This window comes from Uloborus diversus, chromosome 5 (assembly GCF_026930045.1).
Source record: "Uloborus diversus isolate 005 chromosome 5, Udiv.v.3.1, whole genome shotgun sequence".
NCBI lineage: Eukaryota > Metazoa > Arthropoda > Arachnida > Araneae > Uloboridae > Uloborus > Uloborus diversus.
The window spans coordinates 53968603-53981605 of record NC_072735.1 but is presented as its reverse complement, the minus strand read 5'-3'; the positions used below and the strand labels follow the sequence as shown (position 1 = coordinate 53981605).

The 13003-nt window shown below is 33.0% G+C and overlaps 1 protein-coding gene across 1 annotated transcript in view; it reads left to right on the top strand.

Moving 5' to 3' along the window:
- Positions 1–3140: 3140 nt before the first annotated feature.
- The window catches only part of LOC129223407 (saccharopine dehydrogenase-like oxidoreductase), a 33680-nt gene continuing 23817 nt past the window's right edge, over positions 3141–13003 (top strand). The window contains exons 1-3 of the mRNA XM_054858001.1: positions 3141–3242; positions 8940–9020; positions 10697–10826. Coding sequence (XP_054713976.1) covers positions 3201–3242; positions 8940–9020; positions 10697–10826 — 253 coding nt within the window. The 5' untranslated portion in view covers positions 3141–3200. The remainder of the gene's footprint in view (positions 3243–8939; positions 9021–10696; positions 10827–13003) is intronic.

The following is a 13003-nucleotide window of genomic DNA, read 5'->3' as shown; positions in this document are numbered from 1 at the left end:
AAGGGAAGGGTGAGGGGGGGGGGGTAATTCTTCAGCATGACCCACTGAACATATTACCCTTATGACCCCTTTCCAATTTGTGTTCATATTTTTAGTTTACGAGATAGGGATTAAAAAATCCTAGAAATTTCGGGAAATGAACCCAAATTTTCTGCTGTTTATTTTTATTCATGAAAAATCGGTAATTTTGAAATTTCCGGTTCAAAATTATGTATTCAGAAATTTATAATTTGTTTTTTTTTTTGTGCTTTTTTTTTAATAATTATATTATGTTCAGTAGGTATTCCATATAAAAATACTAAATTGGATAATGGAGACTGTAAGATAATTTAATTTCATTGAGTACACATCAAAGTAAAAACTAAAAGGTCGAATTTCTGTCAAAAAATTGACTTAACAACAGTACAAAAATCACATATCTCAAAATTGACATTTGAACAATGGTTTGACTAATTTAGATAATTTTTGGCATTGTCGGGGCCACATGTTAGCCTAGTGCGAAACTAGGGGCCGGGCCTGGCCGGGACCAGATCTATAAATTTTGGGCCCTACTGCAACAAAATATGCAGGGCCCCTCCCAGATTTTAAGAGTATATTTGCAACCTCTATAAGTCTTAGTGCTAGTTTTATTCAAATTCTTGAGCCATTGAACCCCTTTGCACTGCAGGGGTCTATGGGTAGACAGATTCGGGCCTGTACCTGGTTTGGGATTGGATTAGTATAAGTGTTATGGGGAAGTGGGCCCGGCAATTAAACTGGCAAGTGGCCGATCTGAGCTTTCAGCCCCCCTGGGTGCTTGAACAAAGAAAACTACAGGCAGTTAAGAAATGCTCTTTTTTAGTTGGAAAAGTTTTATGTATATTTCCCTCAAGAAGAAAAGAAATACATTTTAAAACATTTATTATACCTTTTATAATGCACATCATTTGGGTAATTAGGGGTGACACTGTCCCCCCCCCCCCCCCCCCCGTGTTTCAGAAACATAATGATATTAAGCATTTTTGTATCCTTTTTGTTGTTGTTTCCTTATAAATGTATTGAACATAAACCCTTTGTCTCTTCCCAGGGCCGTCCGAAGAGCTGTCAGATCCCGGGGCGAAAGTTTCCTGGCGTCCCCTACCCCCTTTACGCAAAAAAAAAAAAATCAATTTAGTTATGACATCATTGCATAATATGCGTGAATGTGTCATATTTGATTTTTTTACGTATTAGTGAACAGAAAAATCAGCAATCATATGCATAATACAAACTAACACATAAGCAATGAACCTGTTTCTAATGTATGTGAAACATTAATGCCCCAAAAACTTTTCGAAAAATGGAAATATTAAAAATCCAAATATTTATCTTGTAAAATGTTATTCCACTAGACAAAAAGCAAACAATTAAAACTGAATTGGTTATTCATATTGATCAAACTAAGAACACGAACAAATAATTTGCGGATTATAAATGGAAAATGTATTAATCGAAATAAATTACATTCGAAATTTAATTTTGATCTGGACTCATCCAATGATTCTTTTCAAGAGTTTTTTGGTTTTACTTGTACCAACTTAATACCAGCTTTCATATATGTTAAAAACAAAGATGTTATTCTTTTGCATCAAATATTTGTAAATTTTAGGGAGAAGCCCACAAATACTCAACAACATCGTAAATCGCGCAGAGTTTCGTTTTTGGAGCTCTAATTTCGAAAAATCACTGGCCCTAATGTTAAAAATATGGCCCTACAAATTGCGTTTTAAGACTTGAGTATAAGAAAATATTCGTGCTAGGCTCCCCGTGCTGCCTTTCTTTAATATCACAAGCAATGAGTTTTTAAATGACACATATAAAAAAAATTTAAGCGGAAAAGCCCCAGAATGTAAAAAATTGCTTACATTATTTGACCATAATTTTCAGCAATTTTCCTGGGAAAATGCTCCAGATCCTCCTATTTATAAAGTCTTCAAAGTTTGTCTAAAATTTCATTTTTGAAAATTCAATTTCGAAAACTTGCAGGGGGAGAAGGAATTGATTTCAATCTATTTTAAAAAATAATGGATCAGAAACAGTCTCTGAGCTCCCTCCCTTACCCTAACATGGCCTATAATCGCGTTTTTAAGGCTAAAATTGCGTTTTTAAAATTAAAAGTCTTGAAATGTTGACCGCACACCTCTTGACCTTTTTCCTATCGGATCAAAAAAATAATTTTTTTTTTGCTGTTTTTTGTTTTTTCAATGTGCCCCTTAAATCTTTTTTCTGGTTACGTTCCTGCAGCAGGGGTAGAATTCAAGCAAATTTGGTGAGAACTAGACAAAGGAGAATAGCCTTTTGTTTAATTCTAATATTTTCAGAAATTGTATCTGCCTCAATGATACAAATTAAACGAATATTTTGGAGACTTAAAGAGAGGAATATTTTCGTGTCGTAGGAAAAAATAGAGAATCATTGCAATGATTCTCTATTTTGTATATCTATGATACACAAAATGAGAGGGCGCCGTAAGGCGCCCCTAATTTTATACAATTGGGGCATTTTATACAATGAGGGGCGCCGCACCTCACAGCACCCCTCATTTCCTTTGAATGTCTTCGTGTTCCGTCAAAAAGAGGGGCGCCTTACGGCGCCCCCTCATTTCTTAGTGCCCGGGGCGATTGCCCCGCTCGCCCCCCCGTTCGGACGGCCCTGCCTCTTCCCCTGTAAGATTTTGAAATGAGTATCCTGGTTTTTCATGTTTTCTTAGAAAACACTAATGAAACTATATTTTAATTGAAAAGAATTTTTTTTTTTTTTTCAATTTTGCTTGGACCTCTCTTTTTCTCTCCCCCCCTCCCCCCTCATCCCTGAAAAACTTTTTTCTCCTTTACTTCAAAATTTTTGCAAATTCAACATTTCTAGTAATGAGCCTGTTCAAAACCAGAACCTTGATCCATCCTTAGTTAAGATAAAGAAGGGCTGCAGCTTCGCTGGAGATAATCAGCAGATAATCCGAACATTTTAAAACAATAATTGTTGCATTTGTTTGATTTTAAGCTGATTTAATTTTTTTTCTTCACTCATGTTGTAGCATTATTTTGACTTCATAAAAAGTTACTACATTTTGTAGCTTTGATGTAACTGAAAGCTTCTTGAATCCATTTAAATTTTTAGATATTGATGTATTGAAGACACCTATAGTTATTGCTGACGTGCAGGATGCAACATCTATATCAAATATGTGCAAGAGGGCAAAACTTATATTGAACACTGTTGGACCAGTAAGTTTTAGAAATTGTTTATTAATAATTTTATTCTCCACGGTATTTCACATTAGGCTTTTCTTTCTGATTGAGAAACATTTTTTTATAATTCACATACATGAAGTGAAAAAGCGGGCGCTTGAAACAAGCACGAGAACTGACACCACTGGTCTGTTGTACTATCTGCACTCCTGTTTGTGAAAATTGAGACACCACGAAGGACTTATGCAAGTGAGCTGAAAATTGCAGGAGATGTAAAGTAGGGCATGATATGCAAATGATTAGAATTGTAGACCGGTAGCACATGCATATGCTGAACAGTGCCCCTCTGAATGGCGGATCGAACCGAATACAAAATAGACGACTGTAGCGAGGCGTGTATGATTATCGGTGGTTATATGCTAGAGTAAACGTTAACTGAATCTTTACTATGCCTCTTCGACGAAAGAAAGTGAAATTTGAGCACATTTCGGAGTTTGAACTGGGCAGAACATCGCCCTTCGTGAAGTTGGATTGTCTTATCGTGCAGTAGCCGCTCGTGTGCAGCGTAACAGCAGCACAATCATGCGTGTTTGGAAACAGTGGATGGACAAGGGTCAGACAGCTCAGAAATCCAGGAGTGGACCCCGAAATGTGACGTCAGCTCGCGATGACAGACACCTGATGCGTGTGGCGATGACAGACCGCACAGCTTCTTCTAGACGATTGGCAGCACAGTGGTCAACAGCTACAGGTGTTTCATTGTGTGCTTCATCGATTCGAAGATGTCTGCTGCAGCGTGGGCTGCCCGCAAGGATTCCTTTATACAGGATTTCTCTCATGCAAAACCCTCACCGTCTGCGACTACGATGAGCCAATGTGCATAGGAGCTGGCATGCTGATTGGCAGCAGGTCGTCTTTTCTGACGAATCCTGCTTCAATTTGTGGCACCATGATGGCAGAATTCGTGTCAGGCGCTATGCCGGTAAATGGCACATTCCGGAGTGCATTATCGAACGCCACAGTGGACGAACACCTGGATGGGTGCCATAGCATATCATGGACGATCACAATTGCTACAAATTGTGGACAATTTGAACAGTACCCGATACATAAACGAAGTAGCTATTCCTTTCCTGCAAGGATTGCCAGGGGCTGTATTCCAGCAGGATAAGGCACGTCCACATGTCGCCAGGACTGTCTAATCTTGATTCGCAGCAGGTACAGCTACCTCTTTGGCCTGCATATTGCACTGATATGTCACCGATTGAACATGTGTGGGATTTCGTTAGGCGGCGTCTCGCTCGTGATCCTCATCCTGTTGCTTCGACAGATGAACTTTGGTTGCTCATACAAACAATATGGCAAGTAGATATTCAAACTTTGTTTCACTCCATGCCGAGTATTGTAGCAGCTCTTATTGAGGTGCTTGGTGGCCACACAAAATACTAATTTCTATCTCTTTTTATTGTTTGTTTAGTTTGAAAATGTAATCATTTATTTGTACCATTACCACTCAACTGTATTAAATTTCATTCAACTATGATGCTTCCTTCATAGTGTTGCAATTTTTACAAACAGGAGTGTAATTTTTGCAATGAAACATTTTCAAAATTATTTGAGTAATGTAACTTTAAAGCCTCAATAAACATAATTAGGAGTTAGTTACATTGAATATTGATCATTTCTTAATGTACGCACTTTCAAATGAGCTCAAAAAAAGTTTGCTGTTTGGAAATGTATGTTAGTAAAATTTTGGTTAACTGCTTTGGTATAAAGCTGATAGTTAGTATGTCCTTATGATCAGAATGCATTACAATTCATAGTTTGCAATTTTCACAAACAGAAGTGTATAATTCACATATAAATATCGAGTCATCAGTAACAGGTACTCGGTTCAACTAGTCTGCTTATCAACTAGTTATAAAGGCCCTGCTTTCTTTTATTGAAATTAATAATCAAATAATATCTTTGCAAAATTAATAATCAAAAAGTAGAACAAACTTGATCTCACAAGTCATAGTACACTTCAATCTACACATTAGTAAATAATCCAGTTTTTCGTAAAGTTAATGTTTAGTATTATATCATTCAACATCTACAATAGCTTTTAAATGTCTGGGAATAGATTTCTTTAGTTTTTTTTTTTTTTTTTTGCAATTTCTGAATGACTGTTCAACCACACTTCGAGCTAACTGTTTCTAGTTAGCTTTTTGCTTTAATATCATAGCTTTTGTAATCTAATCTCCAGACATCTCCAAATATATTGCATTGGGTTTAAAATTTGTGATTGAGGAGATACTTTAAAAATTTGTGGACAATTTTTGAGGCATCAGACGCAAACCTTGAAAACTATATGCTTCTTATTGTCATCTTGATAAAAAGCAAAGTTATTTCCAATACCAAAATCCAGGGTTCGCCGATATATATCAGTCGAAATATATCATGGTATATATCACGATATATATCCAATATTTATTTTGAAAATATCATGATATTTTAATATTTTTGATATTTATTTTTTGAACTATGATATTTTCAATGTAAAAATTATATCAATCATAGTAATATTGTTCATTTACTATTTAAAATAACCAAAAAGTTATGTACTATATTTTTATGATGCATTAATACGTCATTAATATAACAAAGTATTATAATATTCCTTTTTTATTTCATTTTCATAAAAGTATTAGTAATGTAACAATTTTAATTCATATTACAAGTGCCTAATTAACTATTAAACATTAGTCAGAAAAAAAGAAAGTGACTTACGAGTGTGCACTGACTAATGCCAATTTTTTATGTCTGAATCATGTAACTGTGTGAAAGTAGCTAACAGAAGAAAAATGAGTAAAACATCTAATGCTAAATTAACTCAATTACAATTGATTTGAATTTTAAATGAAATATTAAATATAAATAATGAAGGAAACCGTAATTTTAAGTCTACATATAGTAAAAACAATATAAGAAATTAAATAGTGATTTGAGGATACATTTACTATTTTGAAGACTTTATTTTGTGCGGATTGAAAATATCGGATATATATCAAAATATCGAATATTTTCAATATTTTCGAACCTTGCCAAAATCTTTAATCTTTAGTTTAAGCATGATTCATTATTTCATCAATAAATTCCAAAATACCAGGTCGTGATGCTGATATACAACCTCACACAAGAACACCTTCACCGCCTTGATTAACTGATCCAAGTAAGTTCTTATAATTAAACTAGGGGGCTATCACCCCCTGCTCGCTTAGGCTCGCAAACCAGGGTTGGCCGGATTGGACCCAATAAGTTTTTTGAAAAAACCCATTTAAAAAAACCCATTATTTAACCCACTTTTGGGTTTTTTTAAATGTTCTAAGAAGTTTTTAAAAAAAATAATTAATTTAAATACTTTTACAATTCAAACTTCTATTTTATTTGTTCTTCGCCACAGACAATGTACATTTTAAATAAATATACTTAACTTTTTTCTTTAACTTGTTAAATAAATAACCCAAATTATCTTGACTATGTCCTGTCACCTCTGATTTTATCAATATTTGTAGATTGTACATAGGAAACTACTCTAGTCAAAAGGCTTTCGTGTGAAATATTTTCTGGAAACCAACACGTCACAAATCTCGATTAAACAAGGTATATTTTTTAGAAATTAACAGGTTTTACAAATGGACGGACGGAAAACAGAATAGGATGTACAGTATTTTCATTATCTTACGAAAAAGTTTAATATTTGTTACTCTGTATACAGAAATAGAAAAACAGGCAACATAAAATTCAAAGAAATGTCTTGATTAAGCTGGAATTCAGTAAATAGGGATTTAAACTATTTGAGGTTCTACAGAAGTTTTGCATAACAAAATGAAATATAATAAAGTAAAATGCAAAAAAAAAAAAAAAAAATGTAATTAAAAACGAACAATAGATTTTATTACTCAAGAAGTAGCTTTGCCTTAACTGTTGGTAATCATGGAAACTAAAAAATCTGAAACTTCACCGTTCTTGGGTTTCGTCATCTTTCATACTTTTCTTCAAAAAACGTTGAATTTTAACTAGTTTTCCAGCTTTTTTTACCCCAAGACAATTTTTGCGCTTTGTCCATATACTTACGCTACAATATGCTACAAGTACCCTACATTTTCACTAAAAAAATACAAAAAAAAACCCCACATTTCTTTTAAAAAACCCACTTTTAGTTGGTTTTTTTTGGGTTTTATTTAAAAAAACCCAAAAAACCCTGGGTCCATGGGCTTTTTTAAAAAAACCCGGGTTTTTGCCAACCCTGTCGCAAACCCCCTCCAGGGTTTAGTTCCCAAGCATGGTGCTCCATCGACCCACTGAAGGGATGAACGGCTGAGTCAATCATGCCAGACCCGTAGATCAAACCCGGGTCTGCAGCGTGGAAGTGCTACCACTGAGCCACTGTGCTTTATTTCTGGGTCTTCAGATACAACAGAGACATAATCATATGATCTGACTCTTGAATGACTTATGTAAGACATGTCCATGACTGAAAAATGGTTTTGTCAAATCTAAACAAATTTTATCAAAAGTTTGACCCTGTGCAAGGATACCCATATAGAGGGTCAAGAAGGGGGGGGGGCGGTTCAAGCCCCTCCCCCCTTATAAATTAGAACTTTCTTGCTTTTAGTACTTTTTCTTTGCAAAAATGTAAAAACATCTCTTCTCCAGCCATTAATGAATAATTTATTAAAAATGTCAAACTTTAATAACTAATCTGTACTGAAATCGATGTCTATGGGGAAAATATCCTGCTTAACCATAGGGAAAATATCTGAGCCCCCCCCCCCTGTACATAGGCGCACATGACCCTGTGCATTATTTCTAGTCATTGAGAAGGCTAATCTAATGGAAAATTGTTTATGTTTGAATTTAAAAGGCACGTTACTATCAGATGAAATAAATTGGTGTTTGAGGATAAGTATCAGTGTTATTATTAGCATTTTTCTTTAATACAATAATATTTTTCTCCAGTTTTATTACTATCAGTGTTAGTTCAACTCTTTTCTCCAGTTAAGTGCATGATCATTGCGGAAATATGTTTGGAAACACTTACAGACCTCACTCAATTTGCAATTCATGGTTCAAGGCGTGCATTTGCCTGCCTAAGCCTTTCGGCAGCATTTCTGACCAACCTACCTTCAGATCTTTCATCTAAAGACTCCCAAGCCCACTGCTCTCTTCTTTGTGAATTATATTCAAGTGATCTAAAACATTCATTCCAAAATGAAAATCCTACCGCTAGAGTTTAAAAGCTAGAACTTGAACTACTTCCAATGCTAGAAGCAAATCTGCAGCACATGTAAACAACGATCATACGAAAACAAAGCTGATCGTTGTCAATGGAGAGAAAGAAATAAAGACTCGTTTTGCGCCACGCATAAGCGTTTTATGTATATATTTATAGTTTCCTCTTTTTCTTTCTCCCTACAAATTTAGTTAAAAGTTAAGATAAAGGTCGCTTTTCAACCCTCTAGTTGAGCATTTTTTCGCTAAATGTAAGTCCCTGTTTCTTCCTAAGGACAAATATCAAATCTGTTGAGAGCCATGTGCTGGAATAATTCATGTGCTATTTTTCTTTAAATGGCTGCTTGCCATTTTCCCACACGAATTGTGCTGGTATAATATATTTATTTGCTATACTATGCAGTGTACTGTAGTCTGTCTTAACTTTGCATTGATTTTATTTCATTGCAATTGTAGTATAAATTGTATGGAGAAGCAGTGGTATCAGCTTGTGTTGAAAACGGAACACATCATGTGGATATTAGTGGTGAATTTCATGTAAGTGTATCAACTAATCTTCATGTTTTAACTTGTATTTATAACTTGTTTGTTGTTTTTAACGTGTATTATATATTAGTTCGAGTCTTGGCTCGAAATATTTTAGTTGTCATAGTACATTTTTGTGATTATTTGTTTTTGCATTTGATTTAATTGATCTTGTGACATTATCAGTTGAAATCAATGTGTGAGATATATCGGCAACATAAATTCATTATTAGAAAAGGTTTCAAGGAATCTATTTGTACAAAATAAAATGTTTCAATGAAAAGTTTTTGTAGCACAGAATAGCGATCATGATATGTCTTTGAACAAGCCAACAACTAAAGCAGCCAAAAACTTGGCCTAAGTAGTGACGTGAAATAAAAACAACCAGATGTTTATTTTCAATGGTAAATATCCCAAAAATATGTTTATCTTCACACTCATATTTCCAATGAACTGCATCATGTTCCTTGATTTACTTAGAACTTAAAATACTAGCAATCAAATTCTTGGATTTTGCGGTGTAAAACTGTGTAGGAAAAACAATCCAAAGTTTACATGACTGGGTTATTTCTGTGCTGGAAAGTAAAAATAAAACGTCTTAAAAAGCATGAAATTCTACTTAGTTCATAAAATAGCAAATATATGTAGATGTAGGTAAAAAATTAAATATTTGATTCATTTTACATTAGTATCAAAAAATGTAAGATCCTTAAAAAACACTTCTAAATTACAACTGTCAACACTTCCATAAATTATCCATATTTTTGTAATTATTATTATTATTGCGATGTCACTTTTATCACTCTAGTGTTCTTGGTGTGTTTCTGGTTCACTGATTGTTGAATTAAAAAAGTTCTCTGATCAATATGACTTTAGAAAACTGAAAGTGCCTTGTGTATATGGATACATTTATACTTGCATATGAATAGTCAATTTCTTTTAAAATGGATTGTTATGTTTAAATATTAACCTATCATGTGAGAAAGGATATTGTAATGCATAAAATTGCTGCAGTTGGAACCTACGCTTCAAGGAATCCACTTTTTTAAATGCACATTGAAAAGAGTTCCTTTTAGCTTCAAAACCCTTGCATTCAAATATATTTACTATGTTGTGAGTGGCAATGTCGTTTGCCCTTTTTTTTATTGTCTTTACTACATGTAAAATTATTATTTATATTAATTTTTTATTTCATTTGGAGATATTTATAAAATACGCCCGAACCTTTTTTTATGTGGTGGATAGGAACCGCATAAAAAAAAAAGTCTCACGTAGAAAATAACCCAAAAACTTACAAAATTGTAATCTTTAAACAAAATCAATATAAACCAAGTGATAATTTTTGCCGAGCAGTCGGACAAAACTTCCGAATGAGGACATTTTTGGGAGGTTACAGTGACTTCAACTGAAGGTGTCTATGCTGTCACTTGGAAGATACTTCCTCCCATTCGTTTTAAAAATAATTTTGTCAATTGAATCCCAATCTGATTAAAATTTTAATATATTGTAGAAAAAAAAAATTCACAAATGCAGTTTGCCCTACAGTTTATTTTCTGTAACACTAGTTTTTGTTAAGTACTTTTATGCAATTGTTTAAATAATGTAGCACTAAATTAAGTATTTAACTTACAAAAAATGTGATAATTTTATGCAACTTGTAAATTTATTCAAAAAATGCAATATTTTAGTATTTAGAAACAGTTCAAGCAAAATACTTTAATGCAGCGAGAGAAAAAGGAATATATATTGTGGAAGCATGTGGCTTTGACAGCATTCCTGGTGATTATGGCATCTCATTTTTAAAGAAAAATTTCCCGGGTAAGTCATAAATTTGCATTTATTTGTTTTCATATAAAGGTAGGCAATTAATAATACTTTTTCAAAAAAAAAAAAAAAAAAAGCTTGCAAGTTGTGAAAAGATTTTTGAAAAATGCTATCCTGCCTTAGAAGAACAAATTTTTTAAATACATATATATATATATATATATATATATATATATATATATATATATATATATATATATATATATATATATATATATATATATGAAATTAAGCAAACAAAATTACAAATATTAAACAAATTATAAATAACAAATGATGATAAAAAGGAAAAATGCAAACAGCTATTAAGTAGGAATAGAAAAAGAGTGAATCCAGAGCTCATCAGCCGTGGAGGATTCATTAATTATGGTCAAAAGACCAAAATTTTAACTATAAACTAAAAGAGAATGTTTAAGCTCCAGTACATGTAATATAGAGTAACAATGGGCAAACGCACCACTTGCTAAGCTAAAAACAATAAGCTAGAGCTCAAACCTAAAACTAAAAGCAGGGGGTTTCGCCTCGACTAATTAGGAAAACAAGTTCCAATAATTAGCCTTCCACGGGACAGTACCTGCCAATAACAAAATTGTCTTACCTTGAAATCCGCGTAACCAAATCCAATCCATTGTTCAGCCTGATAAAAAAACAATCCGTTTGTCAACAAAACATAAAAACATATCCAGAAATCGGTCCATAGGCATACCGAGTCGCCTGTTTCGCACGTGTAAAATTCATCCACCACGGTGATTCATAAAAAAATGGTTTGTCACGGTTGTATCATACATTTACACAGTTAAACAGTTTCAAAGGAAGTGAAATGTTCATTGAAGGCAATACTTAAGCAGATGTTTTCAACTAGATTTTTAGGGAAGTTATTATTAAAAAGTAAGTTTTTGAGTACTGAAATTTCTTGCTTAAATGTAGAAATGGTATTGCAAATTCTTTTAATTCTGATAGCTTGCGAAACAATAATGCTAATAAAACCTTTTTACTTAGTAGGCAGGAGGAAAAATCTTGTAAACTGTTGACTGTGAAATTGAATTCACGTCTTTTATCATAGATTGTCGTGGAACAATTTGAGTTAATTTGTATGTTGATATCCAAGAAATTAAAGCTATTTTGATTCGAACTGGTCTTTTTGAGCGTTAATGAACTATGATAAATAGTTTTGCTGAGTTCAGAAAAATTAGGAAAATTTATACACAAAAGGTCATCAATGTATCTGCAACAAAGAGGTGTAGAGGAAGGATTGTCAATTAAATATTTTCGTTCATAATATAAAAGAAAAAGGTTGGCTAATGTAGAGCTAAAATTAGCTCCCATTGCTATGCCATTAATTTGTAGAAAACATGAATTACTATTTTTGAAAAAATTATTGAAAATACAAAATTTAAAAAGACCAAGAAAAAACAATTCATTAAAATCAAGGGAATCCTTGACTGAATTAAAAAGTTCTGAAACAGAGGAAAAAAGTTCAATGAGTGGGATATTGGTGAAGAGGTTTTCAAAATCAAAAGTTTCTAAGTGATTTATATCAAGCTTATTAAGTAAATTGATGACTTCAACACTATTATTAACAATCCAGAACCAATTCATTTGTTGAAGTTTAAGTTGTTCAAGAATTTTTTTGAGAAACTGTTCAAGCTTTACACTCAGATTTTTTCCAATGGTGTTGGTGGCAGAGCAAATAAAGCGAAATCCAACAGGTGTTTTATGAAATTTTGGTATTGCATATAAGTAAGGTAAGTTAACAGAATCGGGACGTGGCAATTTAAAAAGCTCTTGGTGTGGTCTTTTCAATATTTTTCACTTTTATTATATATATATATATATATATATATATATATATATATATAAATATATCCTGTCAACCCTATTTCTTACATCATGAGAGGGCTGCAGTACTTTTCAGTATTCATTGAAATGGCTTTTATTGATGAAAAATTCTAAAAATTGTCAATTAATCATATTTATTGTATCAATTAATTATTAGAATTAATTATTTCTTTAATTCTAATAATTGGCATTAATTCTTCAATTTTGCATTTTTGTATTGACTTTTTAAGTGTATCATTTTGAGCTAGAATGGGGGTTATATGCATTTTGAAGGAGGTTAAGAGTGGTAAAGGGGACAAGTGGATTTCTTGTGACTTATGTCAGATGGTCTG